This window comes from Chenopodium album, chromosome 5 (assembly GCF_948465745.1).
Source record: "Chenopodium album chromosome 5, dcCheAlbu1.1, whole genome shotgun sequence".
Classification (NCBI taxonomy): Eukaryota; Viridiplantae; Streptophyta; class Magnoliopsida; order Caryophyllales; family Amaranthaceae; genus Chenopodium; species Chenopodium album.
Window position 1 is genome coordinate 75,762,224 of NC_137838.1, and position 20,452 is coordinate 75,782,675.

The following is a 20,452-nucleotide window of genomic DNA, read 5'->3' on the forward strand; positions in this document are numbered from 1 at the left end:
GCGAGTGTGAGTGGGTGTTGGGGGTGAAATAAGAGGTGATGCATGCGGTGGGGTGGGATTTGGCAGCGAAAGGCGTGGAAGAGAGAGAATGGGAGTACATCGAGATGAAGTGGTGGTTGGATAGGTTTTGGTTTACGGCTAAGGGCTAGTTGAGTTGGTGGTCTTGTGGGGTCAGTGGTGGTGGTACGGTGGACTGGTGGGGGAGTGGTAGGTGGTTAGGGTTTGATTAAGGTGAGCCCTACAAGACGGTTTTTTTTTAAATAGTTACCGTTAAATGGTAGTGATACTAAAACAAATAAAATTTCAAATAGTGGTAGTTGTTTTTTTTTTGAAAAAAAACTTAAATGGTAGTTGTTTACAAAAAGTACAAAGTAAATGGTAGTGGTTCACTAAAAATTCTATTTTTAATAATGAAATAATACCATAGTATATTAACATTGTGTTCATCTATTCCCAAAAAATAAAAATCTAAGTTTCGCATTATTGTCAATCTTCAATTCTTCATCATAATTAAATTGACTTGATTAAAATGAAAAATGAACCAATCTTAATTATTATACTTAACTTTGATCATATCTCAACCCTCACGGGTTTTTTTTTGTGATATATTTGTGGGTCAAACACTCAAAATTAAAGGAAAAATATCTAGGATAATTCTTACCTCCTCTTACCCCTAAGCACTGTCACTTGAAGACGGAGATTCGAACTCCAAACCTTTAGTATATGTGGTAAGACCTTTACAAAGTTAGACCTTGTTTTGTTGAATTTTGCTTGCGTTTATTTTGTTAGAGAGTGTGGTCAAAGTGTGCAACATCATTAATTTAACCAATTTTTACATTTTTCATGCACCTTGTGATCTTAAAATTGCAGGGTGTGATTCCAAACCGTAATATATATGCACTTTAGGTGCAATTTTCTATAAGTTGGACTCCTTACTACTAATGATATATGTGGATCGTGCCTCGTGTTGGTTCTGCATTCCTTGGATATTGTCAGCCCATAGTCGATCCTTGTTACATGTCAAGTTTGCCTAAGCACATGTCATGCATTTTTTTTTCAGTGAAAAAGAGGGGCAAAGCCCCAAAGCAAAAACACATGTCATGCATTGTTGTGATAGCATTTCAAAGCATGTTATGACATGTCGTGCCATATTACGTTTCTCCAAGAAAAATGACTAAAACCCACCTCAAACCCCCTAAAATCTATAGTACATTAACATGTGTGGCCATGTGCCCATGTTATGTCATGCGAGTATGCGACTGAAGCCACAAAGTAGAAACACACATCATGCATTGCTGTGCTAGCATTTCAAAACATGTTAAGACATATCGTGTCATATCACGTTTCTCCAAGAAAGAGTGACTCAAACCCACCTCATACATCATACCCTTAATATATACAAATAAATTAACATGTAGTGTCATATACTCATGTATCCATGTTATGTCATGTCATACATTTGTGTCCATACCATGTTACGAGTATTTTTTTATTGATGATGCTAGTCATACCATCCAATGGGCCGACCCTGCCCAATACTATCTTTACTTTTCCCTAGGCCCTAGGAATAATACTCCTCAACAACTAAGTAGTAATTAGTAATAAATCTAATTACAGTCTTACAAAGAGAATATTACACCTCAGTCTAGAACATTACCAAGGAAATGCTGGAAATCATAAACCGAGAAAATCTCGGAAAACAAATGAAAACAGGGCACAATTCTTACCAAGCTATAAAAAGCAGAGCAAACACAAACATTACAACCCAACAACAATGGCTTCAACGGTCCAATCACACCAATAATCAAAAACTTTCTTTCTAGACTCCTCTTTCACTTTCTCTCTCCTCCCATTTTGTCCATTTCTTCCTTTTTTGATTAATTTATCATTTCCATAATCATCATCTCGCCGCCTCTCTGTTTTTTTTAACCTAAAAGATTGGAAAAAGTTTCAATCTTTATTCATAAATTTATTAAAAAACATTCTGGGTTCTTAATATTAAATTCTGGGGTTTAATTGCTGAAATTTGCAGTAGTTGTTATGGCGGGAAAAGATAGAGATGATACCCAATTTGATTTGGAAGATGAACATGATTTAGAAGATAGCAGGGTTAATAGTTGTAGCAGTGATGATAATGAAGATGATGATAGTGATAAAGATGATGACAATGTTGATGATGATGAAGGTGAAACTTTTATCTCTCAAACTTGGCCTCAGAGTTTCAGGTAATTTTTTTTTTTGGTAATTTTTTTATATTTTTCTGCATTCCTTTGTTTTATACTGTAATAGAATAGTTGAGTTTATGATTTTTTGGAATAATTGTTTGATTATTTGAGATTCTTTTACTTTTAGCAATTCTATAAAGTGTGCATACTTTTGTGTAATTAGTTTGGAAATTTTGTGATTTTTTTAATACTCTATGTATATTCAGCTAATTATTAAGCAATTTGAATGCACAATGAAATAAAAACAATCTAATTGTGTATCTCCATTAATTGTTGGGGGAATTAATTATGTTTTGCCCAATTCAATTTTAGTGGCAAAAAAATTGGTTTGAACTTGTGGGGTTTAATTGGGGTGTTGGGCTTAATTTGTAGTTTTTGTTTTATATGAACTATATGAGTAATAGTTGTAGGTTTTGAAAGAATACATAGAAAGAAGAATTTTGGGTGTTTGGGTTAAGAAAAATTTAATCTTGTCAGAATTAACAGTAGAAGTAGCTAAATCCTACAGAAGAGATAAAACAAAAGTAGGCTTTCAAAGAATTGATGTATAAGTTTGCTTCTTTGGTTTGTTTGAGTAGGAGTGATAGGATATGATATGTACTTGTACTTCGTACTATCTCCTTTCCTTTTTGTTGATTACCCTTTCTACTTTTGTATGTGACTTAATCTTGGTTTCACTTTTGCTTTTTGATTGTACTTTGATGGTTTTAAGAAGAAAAAAAAACTATCTAATGATTAGATAGGTCAATTTGATTTGTAACACTTGGTCACTATAGTTACTCGAGTTGAATTGTTGTCAACTTGCTGTAATTATTATAATGTGATGGGAAAAGCTTTACATCTTCATAACTGCCTTTTGTGTTATCATGTTTTCGACAGAGAGACAACGGATTCGTATACACTTGCTGCATCCCCAGGGTTTGGACTGCTTGTTCGAACTCCTAGCTTGATTAGCTTTCGTAGCAGAAGTAACATAGATGTTGATGGAAATAAGACTCCCTTGCTTTCTGAACATGGGAGCAGATACCAGAAAGAAGACTATGACAAGTTGTCGAAAGTTTCATCGAGGATATCTGCATTAGGATCCTTGCATGAATATCTTGCTGGAGAGCTTCCAATTGGTCAAGGATGCACTTTCACTCAAACTGTATTCAATGGTGAGAATTGCTTGTTTAAACTATTACAAGCTTTCATACCATGATCTTTAAATGACTGAAGTTCTCAGATTTCACCTATAATTTTCCATTCTTTAACAATCGAGCTTTTTCAATGTTTGTTTTCTTGCAGGGATAAATGTTATGGCTGGAGTTGGGCTTCTATCTACTCCGTATACAATAGAAGAAGCTGGTTGGCTGAGCCTGTTATTCTTATTCCTCTTTGCTATGGTATGCTGTTATACAGCCTCACTTATGAGATATTGCTTCGAAAGTAAGGCAGGGATTATAACTTATCCAGACATTGGTGAAGCTGCATTTGGAAAATATGGACGTCTATTCCTATCAGTGAGTTCCTTGATTGTTTTATGTGAAATTAAATTCCTCTATGAGTCTATGATACTGTATTGATATTTGATGGAAATTACTGCTGAGAGCATGAATATGCAAGCATACCCAACCGTTTTAGAATATGCTATTAGCTTCTGTGTTTTCTAACTTTGAGAAAGAAATATGTAACCTAACCTATTTTTATCTTTTTCTTTCCCTCTGCAGATTGCCTTGTATGTGGAGCTATATGTAAGTGAAAGTTGAGATTCTTATTACATATTTACATGAACTACAGTTTTCCTTCAAAATTTTCTTAATGTTTGTATGTTTTGTGCAGTCATATTGTGTAGAATTCATTATATTGGAGGGGGACAATCTTACTAGGCTATTCCCTGGGACTTCGTTAAATTGGGGTGGCTTTTACCTTGATTCAACACATGTGTTTGCATTGCTCACTGCCCTTATTGTTCTACCAACAGTGTGGCTGAAAAATTTACGCGTAATTTCTTACCTTTCAGGTAAGTTATCAATTTCATCTTGTCTAATACAGTTTTTATATGTATTTTTACGTGGAATAACCCATATGGTATGTGGAATTTTTTTTCCTGTGCAGCTGGTGGAGTTATTGCAACAGTGATGATTGTTTTTTGTGTTCTGTATCTTGGAACGGTTGATGGGCTTGGCTTTCATCACACAGGAAAACTTGTAAATTGGAGTGGCATGCCCTTTGCTATCGGTGTGTATGGATTCTGCTACTCAGGTCATTCGGTTTTCCCCAATATCTATCAATCAATGGCTGACAAGAAACAATTCACAGCAGCATTGATAACCAGGTATGGAAACCTGTAGACTCAGAAGCAATACTTGGAGCTTTATGGTTCTTGTTTGTCTCTCGTTATTAATGTGAACTTCTATCTGCTGTGCAGTTTTGCTCTGTGTGTTTTGATATATGGAAGCGTTGCTGTCATGGGATTTCTTATGTTTGGCGAGGGCACACTATCACAAATCACTCTAAACATGCCAAAGGATTTGGTTGTTTCTAATGTTGCACTCTGGACAACTGTATGTATTTCATTTTTTTAATAAATTTTATTTCCCAACATTCAAGTATATTGGAAGGAACACTTACAATTTTCTGCTTTCTTCTGTGCAGGTGATCAACCCATTTACAAAATATCCTTTTCTTTTTCTTTTTTTCATTAGAAGTCATTTCTTTGTTTTGATGTCAAACACAGATATATATGATATACATGCTGTCCTCTAAGACTTGTTTTGTGATCCTTGACATTGTATACGTATGCATTATTGTTGAACCCACTAGCTCGAGGAATAGAGGAGCTGTTGCCAGCCCATATTGCTAACAGCAACTGGTGTTTCTTTGTGCTCCGGACAAGTCTTGTTGTTTCCACACTTGCTGTAGCTTTCTCAGTTCCATTTTTCGGTATGTATTTTACACTGTTATTCAACTGCTAACATTTTCAAATCCAGAACATGGTATAGTTTTGGTTTGAAGACTATAAATGAAGAAGAAACAGATTATTTTAAGCTTGAGTTAGATATGCAAGAAGTTGTCTTAGTTTTTGTGGATCATGTGATCATGTCTTAACTCTAAGAAGATCATAGAAAAAAAAAAGGCTTGAAATGTTTTCCATTAGATATAAGACTGGTTACATCCTCGCACTCTGCAGCTTTGATGTGGCCTTGCATCTTCTTTCAGTTTTATCCCAATTAACTGACAACCCCTCTTTTGGTTAATTCTTGTTGCCTTTTTCTTTCTTCTGATTAGCTTGACTTAGTTTTCCAATATGCTTCCTCCTCCCTCCAGCATTAAAAGTCTCATACTACTTCATATCACATGCTATTTCAGGAAGTAAAAGTTATCACTTTTTTCTAGTTTACTAATGAGTAATGCTTTAATTTTCCAATTTGCCACTACTTTAAGCAAGCAATGGGGAAGAATAAAAAAGGCTCAAATGGACTTCTGTAAAATTAATCATAAGGATTGGGACAAGGTGACAACTAAGTTTACACGGAGGGTTTTGGTGATTTAGTTGCTCTAGTTTGTTATGGACGTCTAGTTAATATTTGATAACTCTATGTGCTAATGTTCTTCGTATCTTTTTTAATGTCTTTGATATCTTTGCAATGAAGTTTCCTGATATAAAATTTGGCCAGTATACATTAATTTTCTTGTCTTATGGCTGCAGGTCTTCTGATGGCTTTAATCGGTTCGCTTTTGAGTATTCTTGTGGTAAGCATGCTCATATGTAGAGTACACACTATATTGCATCACATTGCAGTTTAATTTGGATACTACCTAGTGTACTTCTCATGGCATGATGGATTCTGATTAGCATGCTATGAAGTATGAACCTATGCTTATGTATATTGTTCATGTGTCCTTTTGTGATGCAGGCTATGATCTTTCCAGCTCTATGCTTTTTAAAAATTATGGATAAGAAGGCTACAAAGATGCAGGTTTGCCAACATAATCTGTCTTGCTTATTTGTAGAGATTGTGTAGTGTGATATTGTCATTAGATATCATGAATTCATGAGGCTTACGTTACTTAGTCATGGTTCGAAAAGAGAGGGAGAGCCTTTTTTACATTAACCTTACATCATACGGAGCAAAAGAGTTCAGGAAATTGACTAAAACTAGACAATCATGCTTGTTCAGACTTCCATACGCATCAGAGAATCCTATGCCTTCCGTTGTTGCAGGGGAATTCAGCAACCACTCCTCTTCACAATGGTGGGCACAGGTTCCTTGTTGCACAACAAGCAACAGCTGGTTGCTTTCTTAGTGATTGCGCTTAAAATGTACCTTTAGTTTTTGTGGAGGTTAAAATAGCGTGTGTCTAAGGACCTTTCATCACAATATTCAGAAATGAAGATGAATGTTAGCTTACAGGCAGCTTATTTATTTACCTGAATTTTTTTGGTTTTCAAGTCTGGTTATAGTTTCTCATTGTACTCATCCTCGTTTCCTTTCTTTACTTTTAGGTGATAATAAGCACTGCTATTGTCGTGTTGGGTGTTGTCAGTGGAGCCTTGGGGACGTATTCTTCAGTGAAACAGATTATTGGGAGTTACTGATGCGTAGATATGACATGACTATTGACTCCAGTTTTGGCTTGCCAGAGGGTTGTGCTCTAAAATTCTTTAAAAATCTTTAGCTGCTCGCAAAAGATATATGTATCCGTACATAAACTTAGAAAATCTTCTGTAGTCTTATACCGATTGGGTGTAAGGCTGCATATAGTGGATCCTCCTCGAACCCTGCCTTAGTGAATTACAACTAGGTGTGTGGGTGGTGGACTGGTGATGGTTGTGGTTGTGGTTGTTGTTAACTTGTGTCGTAAACTTTTAGATAACTACAAAGTACAATACTTTTACATAATGCTAGCCACATCTCTTGGTGGCATAAAGTTGAGTTTTCGGGCACATTCATATGCTTACAATGCCTAGTATGCTAAGTGGAAACCAGATTTTGCTTGAGAACAGGATAATCGAATATAGACTTGCTATTTTTTGGTGTATGGTTCAATTGTTATTATATTAACCATTTTGGCCTACTAAACATTTGGCACAAAAAGCCCATAAACATAATGGAGGAGCAATGACAACTCCATCTTTAAGTAAACTAGCCTTCTGGCCCGTGCAATGCACGGGTTATTCATATAAAATTGTATTGAGAGATAAGTGAGGAAATATCAATAATCATTATAGGGTATAATATGTAATCAGAGACATGATTAAACAAATTAAAATTTTGGAACTTTAATCGAAAAAGAGGCTTAAATAGAAGGTAGAAGGGCTAAAATTAAAGAGAGAATAGGAAAAGGTTTAATTAAAGGGGAGAGATGAAGATGAAGAGTGTATGAAAGATGAAGTATAAGTTTAATGAAAGAATTAAAAAAAAATGGTGTAATAAAAAATTAATAGTGTAAGATGACATGTGGCACTATGGTTAGAGAAGTGTAAAAGAATGAATGAGGACATGTGTCTTTCTTAGTTTCTTGGTTATAGTTTTTAAATACTAAGTATAGATTTGTTACCACCTTAGTCCCTTGTTTCCCCCTCCCCTCTTCTTTCTTTCTTTTTTTTTTTTCCTTCAAAGGGGTGAAGTTAAGGCCTGTTCCCATACATTTATTTTCAGTTCAGCTCAGCTCCTAATTTCTTTCTCTTATAAAATATTCAATTGAGTTCAGCTGAGTTCAGTCAATGAAAACATGCCCTTTTAAAATTTTGGTTGAGAAGAGTTAATGAGAGAGAAAAGTTGTGAGATGTGATCTAATTTTCTATAACCAAAAAAAGCATGGGGCCGGCTAAAGTCAAATTAAAAGAACGAACTAGACGGAAAAATGAGGCAAATATTTGGGGACGGTGGGAGTATTATGCAACTTTAAACCTTCATTTGATAATTTTGGTGGCTTAGTGGGTAGAGAAGTAAGATGATGTCTAAATGTAGGGAGATGAGTGTTAAGTTTGTTATTAATTATTATAGTTGTACTTGTAATCAAAATTCTTTGGAGGTTACACTTAATATTGACTTTATTATCATTATGATAGAAAATGAAAATATTTTTCTTCTACTTACAAAATCAATAAAAGATGAATAAATTATTTCATGTTTGAGATTGATTTAAAAGTCTACTTACAAATGTTCATGATCATACTTTATTCCAATTTCACCTCACATAAATGCAAATAAAATAAACTGGAAGTGGAAATATAAATGAATAAATCATGTTATATCAAATTTGTGTTCTTGTTAGATAATAACAAAATCTTTAATTAGAGTATGTTCACATTTACTGAACTAAACTGAACTGATTGGAGCTGAACTGAACTGAGTTGAGCTGAAATGAATATTTTATGAGAGATGAAAATTAGGAGTTGAAATGAACTGAACTGATTGAAGCTGAATTAAACTGAACTGATCTGAACTGAACTGAATTGACTGAACTGAACTGAAATTAAGTAAATGTGAACATGCCCTTAATTCATTTAATTAAATGAGTCAAAATGCTTGACATTAACTTTATATAAGTTTTTTATTTTATTATTTTTTTTAACCCCAATCTAATATAACTGGTTAATGATTAGACATGTAGACTTTCTTACATATTTGAAATGTAATTTGATGGTTAATCAACATTAGATCATAATCTTTGTTATATATGTAAAAAATTGACCTAATTGAGCCTGATTCGGAAACGATTAGCTTTAGATTTCAACCTTCACGGAATAATGTTTTAACATAACTCAAATAAAAATATACTTGACCTACCTAGGCCCAATCGAATCTGACTAGTGACCCAAATTGACACTTCTAAGTTGAGTTCTTGAGGTTACATACGTCAATCATTGTATCAATGTATGTTTAATTAATCATTAACCTACTTTCATATTAAATTCGTGATGATTTAATTTATTGTGCTAAAACATAAAAAATTTATATTTTTTTATACTCAGTATAGGTTAAGAATTCATTAACTCGGTATATTGTCAATACTCGTGATGATTTTATTCATTGTGATAAAACATAAATCTAGTATGACAGGTGTTCATCTCGTGTCGTATCGTGTCATGTTGTGGTGTTATTGTATGGTTTAGAATCCATCAACTTTTTTTGTACCCAAGTTTGTTCTTAATTTATGGTTCTTGGGGTTGTGGGCGACAGAAATTAGAACCTACCTCCCCTTTTCTTCCCTTTTTTCCACAATGTAATCTGATTGTTAACCGACATCTCATCATCATCCCAACCCCCCTTTTTTCAATTTCCCCTTCTTACTATTTCCTCTCTCTTTCTGCGGAATAACCGCGAAAGAGAACAACCCACTAACTGTGTATTATCCCTCCCTTTTTTGTTTCAGAATTATGAGGAACAATGCTTTTTTTGCAGTCAGAATCATAATTTAGGCAAATAAATTCATGGGTATTTCTGGGGTTTTCTTGAAATTGATTAATTCGTTGATTAGTTGATTGATTGCAGGAAATTTTTGTTGTTTTTATTTTAAATTACTTGGTTTTAGAATAGGATGAGATTCATAAAAGATGGGGTCTGTTGGATGTTGTGAAAAACAAGGGAAAATGTCTGAATTGGTAGCACGCACTGGTCGACAACAGCAACGCTATGAAGATGGCTGTCGTCTTGTTGCTGGGTATTTTCTTTTCTTTTTTTTTTTTTTTTAATGCAATCTTTATGCTTTTAGTGCAGTTTATGCAGAATAATTATATAAATGTTTTCATTTTTGTGTATTATTATTGTCAATCTATAGTCAGTGTTATATATTATGTGGATGTCGTCTAGCTTAGTTGGTACAATATCGGGGATGCTTATCTTGAATTGAAATCAAATTACGTCTATATTGCTATCATTCCGCTTTGGGTCTTTCTGTACATAGGAAAAAAGAATTTTGTTATTTTATTTCATTGGTCAAGTGTTTTTGGGTCAAGTGGCTTATAATTGTTTCAATGCTCTTGATTTGTTTAATGATTATTGCTGAATGGTATTCAATCTTATTTATTATAAAATGAAAAGGGATGTGGGAATTTGGGGTTGTTAGAATGTTAGTACATAAATGTCATTGCTAGAATTGGTCAAGCTATATGGTTATTGGTATATAAAAAATCGTATGGAATAGTGCTTAGAATTTCTTTCATTTCTGTCGTTAACTTAAAATATTCGGGAAGATGTTCAAGTCTTTGATTTTGGGACATATAATTGGGGAGGTTGATCGCGTTTTTAAGCAATGATTGCATCTGAAACTGCTTAAAGTTTGTCTTGCAGCCATATCGAAAGTTGATGGTTGATGAGGTTTGAGCAGTCATTTGGGTTTTTGGCTTCCTTGGGTAAGCTCACACTAACCCGTCAATTTGGTGGGAGTAAAGGATCGTCAACAAGGGCGTTCTAGTGCGTTTTAAGTTTGGTTGGTGTTTGTGTTTGGTTGCTCTATAATGTTTTGAGAAAAGAGTAGTGCAAATGCCCAAGTCTTATGTTGTTGGCTAATGCGGGATGATTCTAAGCAAATTCCTTAACAACACAGAGTATGAACGCATTGTGTCCCGTGTTTAGAGGTTTTTATATTCACATCTTTACTTCATACTAGCAGTGGAAAGATTACCTCAACGCTTTTTTCCCAGAGAATTTTTGAAACTAAATAGATTTCTCTTTATTGATAGTTGTCGTAGACAGCAGCACTAGCTTCCATTTCTTAAAGAGGGACTAGCTGTCACACAAATTAACCTTTCTTTTTCTTTTTTGAGGATTGGTGCTGCAACATTGATCTTTGAGCACGTCATGCTCTTGATTTGAACATATGATTAATAAGGTTTGAGACTTTGAGCAATATAGCTCAATTCGGTTTTTGCTTTTTTGCTGCCTTGACCCTAAGGTGTTTGTGTTTGGTTTCTCTATATTGTTTTGAGCAAAGAGTAGTGCAAATGTGAATTGCTTATACTGTTTGCTAACACATAATGATTCTAAGTAAATCTCAACATCTCTTGAGTATGAACTTACTGTGTCGGGTTTGGAGAGGTTTTTATATTCACAACCTTACCCCATACTAGTTGGAAGTAGTGGAAAGATTAGCTTAAGTTTTTTTACAAGAGCACTTTTGAAAAACAAAATAGATTTCTCTTCATCGGTAGTAGTTGTAAACTAGTAGCACAAGCATCCATCTCTAAAAAAACTGACAGTTGTCACATAAATTAGGCTTTCTTTTTTGAGGATTGGCAACATGAGAAGTGAGAAGAGGGGTAGAAATAAGGGATACAAATGATTTTCTTATGATTGGTAAGCACATGCAGAAGGTGGAGCTATTTTTTGGTGCGTGTGTGTGTGTGTGTGGAGGAGTTGCATCATGGATCCTTGAGCACATCATGCTCTTGGTAAGCTTTGGATAAGCCACGTTCTTGCTTGATCTCACCCCCCCCCCCCCCCACACACACACACACGAACAACAAAGATCATAAATTTACCTCTTGCAATCTTTCATAGATTTTATATTTAGGGCATGCTGAAATTTAGTATTACCTTTTTACATGTTCTCAATAGTCAGGAGAATTGCACAATTTAACTATACATTTATTTGCAGGTGTATCCCTTTTAGATATAGAAATTCTGCAGAAAGTGATGGAACAGAATCAGAGAAGATTGTGGAAGTGCTTATGATCAACTCAACTAGTGGACCAGGTCTTCTGTTTCCTAAGGTGATTTTGTTGACACTTTCTTGGTTTAGCTTAAATTTTGGGGGATCTGGAGATGGCAACACTAATGCATGATTTGTATCTAGTCATAACGATGGGTGTTTGCTTTGATTCCATTTCTCATTAGTTGTGAATCTGTCATTACAGCCCCCATGTAAAGCAAAAATAAAAAATAAAAAAATAAAAAAATTATATAATGATATTGAGCCACTTGATGAGGAAACTAGTTATGCAATAATTATTTTACTACCTAGTATGTAGCTAGATGACCAACTTTATCTCTGTTACTTGACCATATCATTTATATCTTTCCCAAAGCCACTCTGTTTAACTATTAGAGGAACCCTCCCCTTCTAATGTCTTAATGAAATGACTTCAGGAGTTCAGGTCATAGGTTCATTACGGTGGCATGGCTAAGCATTTAAGGAAATACTTGCACAAATACATTTCTATAAGACCCCCCATGTGCACTTTGCCTTAGATAATTCTAAGCCTCCACACCAACATAGAAAGCTTATTAACCTTCATTGAAATAGTTACAGGAGCTTATGAAGTACATTATGCTGAAAAGATGTGAAAAATGGATGCGAATAGGAAATTTTCATGTATACACAGATACACTAGAGTTCCGGCCATGAGTGATAAACATTTATCCATCTTGGCACAGTCTCTACTTGCTCTTTATCACTAGATGCCTAAGAGTATTTACTTCTGGTCTCTCTTTCTCTCTCTCAACCCAAAAAACCCCAATGATGGTCACTGTCTCTCCATGGAAATTCACCAAAGTGCAGGCCTTAAAATATTGGAGAGCCATGGACATGCATCATGCAATGAAGAGGTAGAACTAGCCCTCTATAAAATTTGGTGGCTGTTGGCCGTCTCTCCATGGAGAGGTGCTCAAGAATCAAGATTCATCCAGGATTCCCATTGTTGGGGTAGAGCTAGCTGTTTATTTTTTCAATTTTTGGAGATACACTTGGAAAGCTCCTCCAAGTCACCCATTGAACACTCTTATGGGTTGAGGTTCACAACTAATAGATAAACAAATCATTAAACTTATTTTGGTCTTTAATTATATTATTGGGGGATAGGGAGATCTGGGAGATTCGGTGGCATAAGTGAATTCATCTGCTACGAAGCACTATTATTCTTTGAATCACCTGCGTGTCTGAAGGGATGAATGAATATGAGTGTCATGGACTGGAAACTTGAAGATATCAAGTAAGAGAAAAAGATGATGATTCTTAGTGTTAAACTAGAAAATAGGTGTAGATTAATGACATATTAAGAAGAGAATTTAGGGAAAAATAGATATTTGGTTGTAATATGATACAATTGAATCATTTTTTTGAGTGATACAACCTCAGGCCTTCAAGTGACCTGACACTTCCAAACTAAGCAACTAAAACCACAGTAAACTCCTTACAATATTCTTTAACCCTTATTTCTCCTTGTTCCCCTTTTTATAGATATTTTCTGATTTTTCCCCCCTCAACTCTACTTATTCCCAAAGTAATCCACAGTCCACAACAGAATTATAAAGTCATTCTCCATAGTGCCCTTCCCACTAATCCATTCTATTATAACCAGCTTGTCTTTGGGTATCTGTTTGACAACTGATATGTTATCTTGAGCTGGTTTGATTTTGTGCTTGTTATCGTGACTAGCCATGAAAATTTTTGAACTAGGGTATGCCATGGTTCCTGTATCCTATGGATTCTTGAAAGGCTCTGAATATGATGAAGATAATGGCCAAGCGGATTTTTATTGAGAAATCAAAATAGCGGCTTCTATTTTTAGATGGTCTTTCTTGAATGTTTTATGGAATGTTATATCATCATAATCTTAGGCTGTTAAGAGAGTGACCATTGGTCCATGCATGGTATTAGAAATGCGGTCTTCTCCTTTGTAGTTGCTCAATACTAATGCAATGGTATTGGAGATCTCTGTATATCACTGCAGCTTGTCATTTCTCAGTGGTCAGTGATATTCATGTTTCCTTTAAGTAGAAGCTCTGATAAATTCTTCTATTATTACTTCTACATTTATTTTGTATTCCCTATAATATCATAGTTAGAAATTACCTTTCCGGCTGGGAGCACAAAAGGAAGAGTTTTGGCCAAGGATATGGAATGAATATGATGAGGACAATGTATTATATGGACTATAAACCACTAAAATGCTAGGGTAGTTATATTATTAGCTTAAGTTGGCAAATTTGTAATTTTTCGGCTATACTCTCTTTAACAGACTTGTTTTCTGGAGATCTACGTACCTTAACTTGTGGAGGTTTCCTTGTATTAGTTATCTAGTTTGCTGCAGGGGTTTTGTTTGCTTATTTAGGAGGATATGCTCTTTTATGTCCTACATAAGTGCTGAGTTGCTTGCTTCTAAATTTATGATGTAGTTTAACTAATGTGCTCGTGTGTTCTCTCTCTCTCTCTCTCTCTCTCTCTCTCTCTCTCTCTCTCTCTCTCTCTTTTTTTCTTTTTTTTTTCCTGAAATCTGATACATTGCAGCAACCCTTGTGCAAATAGCAAATGTTACTAATGTTAGTTTACATTGTCTGCGCACGTTAATGTCCTTGGGTCTCAGTATACTTATGTGTGTACATTATGTTTTGATTGATTATTGAGTGTTAACTAGCACTATTAGGAAAGGTGTTATAGCTCATTGGGTATGAATATCCATGCCTCGTGATCAAACTCCCTTTTTCTGTTCCTGTCTTCCTGGCTATCTCTGAATTACTTGGGAAGTGAGTATGCCATACAAGGGGTAGCTTAGATTAGATCTTTCTTTTTCTTCTTAGGTTGCAGATGGGGACTTGGGGGATCATGGCTTTGGTTCATTCATTATTTTACGCAAAAGTAAAAAATAAAATAAAATAAAAAATTGGATTGGAAAGGAGTATCATTTGTCTTTCCTATGTACAATTGATGAAGAAAGATAAGGGGATTGCAGGGTCTTTGGGAATTGAAGCTTTGGTTCAATATTATTTTATCCAATTTAAAAGGTATGGATTGCAGATTACTGCTGGCCTTTCTCATGATATTAAGATTCAAAGTTGTGCATTGGCAAACATGGAAATCAAAGCCATAATTTGTAAGCAATAAGACGCAGGGGAAGTACGTAGAGGTGGGTGGCAACTTGAGAGGTATATAAAGAATCATCTGTAGAGTTTTTACCGACTTGGAGCAAAGTAATGTGTAGAATAATGTGGGATATACTTTTTCCTCTTTCGTCTACCAATAAGCCAATAATATGTAAACCTTAATTCGTATTTAAATAGCATTTTTGTGGACTTCCTTGCCTATCTTTCTCTATATCTGTGATTTCCTCCAACTAACAAGCTGTTAGTCATCGATGAAGAAAGATTGGTGTTGTGAGTGTTTCGACATATTGGTTAAACTCCAGTCTATCTTGTGAATTTAATGATTTTGTAGCAGATGTGGAACTCGCTATAATAGTATTATCTGTGACAACTGCTCAGCTGGGACCTTGTATCTTTACCTGAATTAAATTATTTTGAGTTGAAGCTACCTCCTCTGCTCTAGATTTCTATCATGGAAACCGACATCTATTAAGCGCTTTTTTTAAAAAACGTATTGTAGAGGTTCAGTCACCAAATATATCAATTTTTTTTATGAATGTGGTTGATGGTGACTCGGAAAGTTACCCTCTTCTGGTGCATTTGAGGGCCTTTTTTCAGAATTTGCTGGGTGTAAGATTTGGTTGCTAAAGTTGTGTGTGTGGGTTTTTTTTTTTTTTTTTTTTTTTTTTTTTTTTTTTTTTTTTTTTTGGGACAAGTGCTTAACTTCAAAATGTAGCACTTAAATTTTATAGAAAATTTTCTATTTGTACCTTTGCTTAATTTTTTTGTTCCTTTGTCAAAACCTAGGGTGGCTGGGAGAATGATGAAACTGTAGAGGAGGCAGCAAGGCGTGAAGCAATAGAAGAGGCTGGTGTCAAAGGCGACATGCTGGTTAGGAATTTGAATTTTGTTTATAATACTCTGGTATTTTTGCAGATATAATGTGAATTGTTTGCATTTTTCATTTCTGAAAACCAATGCTTTTGCTTTTCACCTGAAATTCTTGCTTTTGAAAAATGACTATCATTTTGGAATTTAGGGCTTTGGTTTTGTTGTTTTATACTAAATTTAAATATCAATGGTGCAATTATTTTGAAGCGATAATTAGTTATATTGGCTCTAAACAAATGTTGTTCATACTTCATATTAATATTGCAAGATATAGCTATTTTGGCTCCAAACAACTCTAGGATTCCTTTATTCCATCTTTTTTTAAATATTCTTTCTTATTGGTGCTAGTTGTTAAATCTCTCAGCTATATTTGGTCCTTGCGAATACCTTAGTGCCAATAACATTGTTCACAGAGCTGAATCAGCTTACTGGCCATTCTTGAAACTTTGGATTGTGAAGGACAACTAATTATTTCACTAAACTATACTCTTTATTTTTGGCAATAAGGATGTTAGATGGTCCTTTACAGTCTAGGCTTTTCCTTTCTGTGTCGCACAATGTTTTATCGTATAAAAACCTCCAGGCAACTACATAGACATATAGGATAGCCTCCATGTCTAGACTATTTGTATGGGGTATAGTGCTGTTTAACTTTGCTATATATAGATAATTTCAAAGAGGCTTTTGAAGCTGTCATGCATATATCTGAAATACATACATTAAACAAACCAGAAGAAGAACTTATGTATTATGGACTCTTCATGTCACCTCAAGTACCCATGTCGGACCCTCGATACTTGGGCAACACTTGGAAACTTCACTTTTTGTTCAAAATCATGGAATTTTTTCACAAAATAACCGAGTCGGACGCTTGGACACGTACCCATGTCGGACATGGGTACCTGAGTCCATGTAACATTTTGAAGAAGTAGAAGACGACGAAGAAGAAAACCAGATGTAAAAGTTTCCAGATAGATAGTTTCTTCCTCTAAACCATTTTTTTTCTTGAAAATTCATGCTTGTGGGTCACTCTGGCATTTTAAACCATTTTTCTGACTTCTGTGATGTCCGAAAATAAAATTGGTGCTCTTTCAGAACAGTCTGTTAGATGTTGGTGCTCTTTCAGAACAGCCTCTTTTAGATGTTAAATCTTCCATCATACCTCTGCAGCTTTTACCTTTGGTTTGGCCATCTTTGTGGCCCTTCTGGCTTAAGGTTGACCTCCTCTCCCAAGGAATAAGGCTGTCAAGAAGCAAGCCAAATTTTATGAAAAATATTCGTGTGTTGCTTTTTTTGTTTTCTCAAGCTTATACATGCAAGCCAAAGTTTATAAATTTGTTGGACTTTCTTGTTCTTTAAAGGCTTCTCTCATTTCCAGGATTTTTTGGGTTACTATGACTTTAAGAGCAAAACCCTGCAAGATGATTTTAGCCCGGAAGGTTTATGCAAGGCTGCTATGTTTGCATTGCTTGTGAAAGAGGAGCTGGAGTACTGGCCAGAACAGAGTACACGTCAGAGGAGTTGGTTAACCATACCCGAAGCTCTAGATTGTTGCCGGCACCCATGGATGCGACAAGCCCTTGAAGAAGGTTTCATGAAGTGGCATGCCAGTAGGACAACAGGCAGCGAGTGAGAAAGTGATGTATTGCTGGACTTACAGAAACTGAGTGATTTGGTTCAAGAGAGAATTATGTTGCCAAGACAGCTTTTCTGCCTTCTTGTTTCTTCCTTGCTTCTGGGTGTTGAGTTGCGAAAGATGGTAATTGGTGTGCGTCTTTAGGGTTTTGACATGGTTGTTTAGATTTCATTCTCAGGATTTCTTTAGGCGTTTTTGTCTCCGAGAAGTCTTTTTCATTTTTGGCTCAACTGACCTCTTTGACTTGTTTAAAATTACTGGGAAAAAGGCATGCTTTTGAGCTCTCCCAACTGTTTTTAGAACTGTCTTCTTATTTCCATTAGAAACTGTACATTGTGAAAATTACTATGGAGATTATACAAAACTAATTGTTCTCCTTTTTTTTGACTGTTTGTTTATCACATTCATAAATACTTGATTATGCTTTGCAAATGATTTTCCCATCATCTTTTATTAAGAAGAAATTAGTTGCATATAAATATGTAATTGAATAATTGTAGGATGTGGATTAGAAACTTTTTTTTTTTTTTGATACTTTTAGTGCGTGTTTGGAGTTAATCTTACGAATTCATAGATCATACCTTTCAATTAACTTGAATTAACAACTTATGAATAATAAACATGTTAAGCATTTCAAGTTATTTCAATTATGTTTGAGAGTATTAATAAGCGTTATTCAATACTCCATAACAAATTCAATTTTGTTTGAGGATTAACAAAACAGGGTAATTAGGGTTCGTTTGGCATTGTTGTGGTTTTCTGTTTTTTGGTTTTTTGTTTTCTATAAATATATGATATGTGTGTCATAATGAATCAAAAATTATATAAACTTATTAAAATTATGATAATTTTGAAAACTGACAAGAGAAAAGTGAAAACACCTTTTTCTTGTTTCCTGTTTTTGGTTTTTGGTTTTCAAAAAAACAGAAAACTAAAAACCAAAACTGATGCCAAACAAGCCCTTAGTTAAAAGATTAATGCTTATTAGTTATTAATATTCAATTAAGTAGAATTGAGGATTATTTCTTAGAGAGATTTAAGTTTATCTCGAGCTGAGGCGGCTTATGTTGTTATTTCAATTCTTAGTATTTAATTGTGAAAGAGACTTAGCGGCTATGGAAGAGGGAAATGGAGGGAAATTATGAATGTGAAAAAAAAAAAAGAAAAAAACACGAGGGGCTTTGAGGAAAGAGAAAGAGATTAAGCTAGTTTCTCCTTTACTCAGTTTTTGGGACATCTCTTATAGCATCTTCCCATCACATTGAGCTTTCCTAGAGTTTCTCCTTTACTCAGTTTTTGGGAAGTTGGGCACTTAAAAAAAAATTGTAGGGCGTAACACATATGATGAGCTTGGATTACTCTGTACTTGAGTTAGAGGTGATCATTGGGCGGGCTGGGCCAGGCTAAAGTAAAAAGAAATCAGCCCACTTCTCGAGTCGGGCTAAGCTTCAGGTCGTAATATTTTGTGCCCAAACCTGCCCAAAATGGTCGGGTAGGGCCAAAAAATAACTAAAATTGCATTCCCAAACCCGTCTGAAAAAAATAAATGTTCAAAACCCGTTGGATTGACCCAAAACTTTGGGCAAGGGTTGAACATTTCTTGACTCGTTATCTGAAGTAACTCAATCCGAGATGACTTATCACCCGACCCTAATTGGCAGGTCTACATAGTAATAAAATTCTATTAGATTGTGAAGTATATTATTTTAATCGATTAATAAATATTATAAATGGATGTTTTATGTTTTGAACTACTTAGTTCGCTCCAAAAATATTATGATATAAAAAATAAATTTATATGATAGTTTTTGAGAATTATAATCTAATAATTTTTTTGAATAAAATTGTAATTCAATTTGTAGATCTGAAATATTGCTATTTTATTGAAAATAAAACTCTAAACTATCAATTTGATCCTAAAATTTTATCCAAATAGAATTCTAACTAACTTTTTTATCTTATGAATTCAATTTAAATCTATCCAACGTGGCACGACACTTGGCGTCACTTAGGGAAAAGTTGAAATGCCAAGTGTCTAGTTTTTGTACCCCGTGCAATGCCCAGGTTGTTTATTAAATTTTGAGATAAATTTTTAATCTATATGTCAAATTTCAAAATATATCTCTAATGCAAAATTAGTTAGTAATTGATGTGTTTTTATGACGATTTAAATTATGTAGTAGACGTATAAATGACTGGCTAAAATTTGAATGGAAAATAAAACTCACAACTAACAATTTTATCCTAAAATTTTATCCAAATTTGATTGAAAATAGAATTCTAAACTAATTTTTTTATCCTATGAAATCTATCTAAATATATCCAACGTGGCGCGACACTTGGCAAAAAATTAGACCTGACTAAAAGTTTAGCTTTATATATTAGTTAGTTTTGTGTCCCGTGTGATGCCCGGGAGATAAATTTTCAATCTATATGTCAAATTTTTAAATATATCATTGATACAAAATTAGTTAGGAATTGATGTGCTTTTTTTTTGACGATTTGCTATATTTTATCAAAGAAATTTTAACAAAATTATAATTCAATTTGTACCTCTAAAATATTGGTATTTTATTGAAAATAAAACTTTAAACTAACAATTTTATCCTAAAATTATACCCAAATAGAATTTTAAATTAACTTTCTAATCGTCTATTTAAATCCATCCAAAGTGGCGTGACACTTGGCGAAAAGTTGGAACGCCAAGTGTCGCCGCCTCGTGAACTGGCTGAAAGTTTAACTTTATATATTAGTTATATGATATGATAATCCAAAATTGAGATTATTTTGACCGAACGATTGTCAATTTTTCCTTCTATACAAAGGGAAATAAAATCTTTTATCCACCAAATCTGGCGCAAGACAAGCAATATTTTATCTTCACACATCATACATTCAGATAATCAATA

The 20,452-nt window shown here is 34.4% G+C and overlaps 2 protein-coding genes across 2 annotated transcripts; both read left to right on the top strand.

Moving 5' to 3' along the window:
• Nucleotides 1-1,683: 1,683 nt before the first annotated feature.
• Nucleotides 1,684-7,149, top strand: LOC145631103 (amino acid transporter AVT1A-like). The gene is made up of 12 exons (XM_081683200.1): nucleotides 1,684-2,225; nucleotides 3,105-3,382; nucleotides 3,513-3,727; nucleotides 3,935-3,958; nucleotides 4,047-4,227; nucleotides 4,323-4,542; nucleotides 4,636-4,771; nucleotides 4,863-4,882; nucleotides 5,005-5,150; nucleotides 5,917-5,960; nucleotides 6,125-6,187; nucleotides 6,715-7,149. The coding sequence occupies exons 1-12, from the start codon at nucleotides 2,041-2,043 to the stop codon at nucleotides 6,805-6,807; spliced, it is 1,605 nt and encodes a 534-aa protein (XP_081539326.1). The 5' UTR covers nucleotides 1,684-2,040; the 3' UTR covers nucleotides 6,808-7,149.
• Nucleotides 7,150-9,354: 2,205 nt separating this feature from the next.
• Nucleotides 9,355-17,924, top strand: LOC145632321 (nudix hydrolase 16, mitochondrial-like). The gene is made up of 4 exons (XM_081684667.1): nucleotides 9,355-9,878; nucleotides 11,814-11,928; nucleotides 15,824-15,907; nucleotides 17,286-17,924. Exons 1-4 carry the CDS (start codon nucleotides 9,772-9,774, stop codon nucleotides 17,538-17,540), a joined length of 561 nt encoding a protein of 186 aa, XP_081540793.1. The 5' UTR covers nucleotides 9,355-9,771; the 3' UTR covers nucleotides 17,541-17,924.
• Nucleotides 17,925-20,452: the final 2,528 nt, after the last annotated feature.

Coding starts and splice junctions, on each gene's coding strand:
- LOC145631103 (XM_081683200.1), top strand. CDS start 2,041: ATGGCGGGAAAAGATAGAGATGATACCCAATTTGATTTGGAAGATGAA. Junction 3,383..3,512: donor CACTCAAACTGTATTCAATG/GTGAGAATTGCT, acceptor GTTTTCTTGCAG/GGATAAATGTTATGGCTGGA. Junction 5,961..6,124: donor CGCTTTTGAGTATTCTTGTG/GTAAGCATGCTC, acceptor TTTGTGATGCAG/GCTATGATCTTTCCAGCTCT.
- LOC145632321 (XM_081684667.1), top strand. CDS start 9,772: ATGGGGTCTGTTGGATGTTGTGAAAAACAAGGGAAAATGTCTGAATTG. Junction 9,879..11,813: donor GGCTGTCGTCTTGTTGCTGG/GTATTTTCTTTT, acceptor ATTTATTTGCAG/GTGTATCCCTTTTAGATATA. Junction 15,908..17,285: donor GTGTCAAAGGCGACATGCTG/GTTAGGAATTTG, acceptor TCTCATTTCCAG/GATTTTTTGGGTTACTATGA.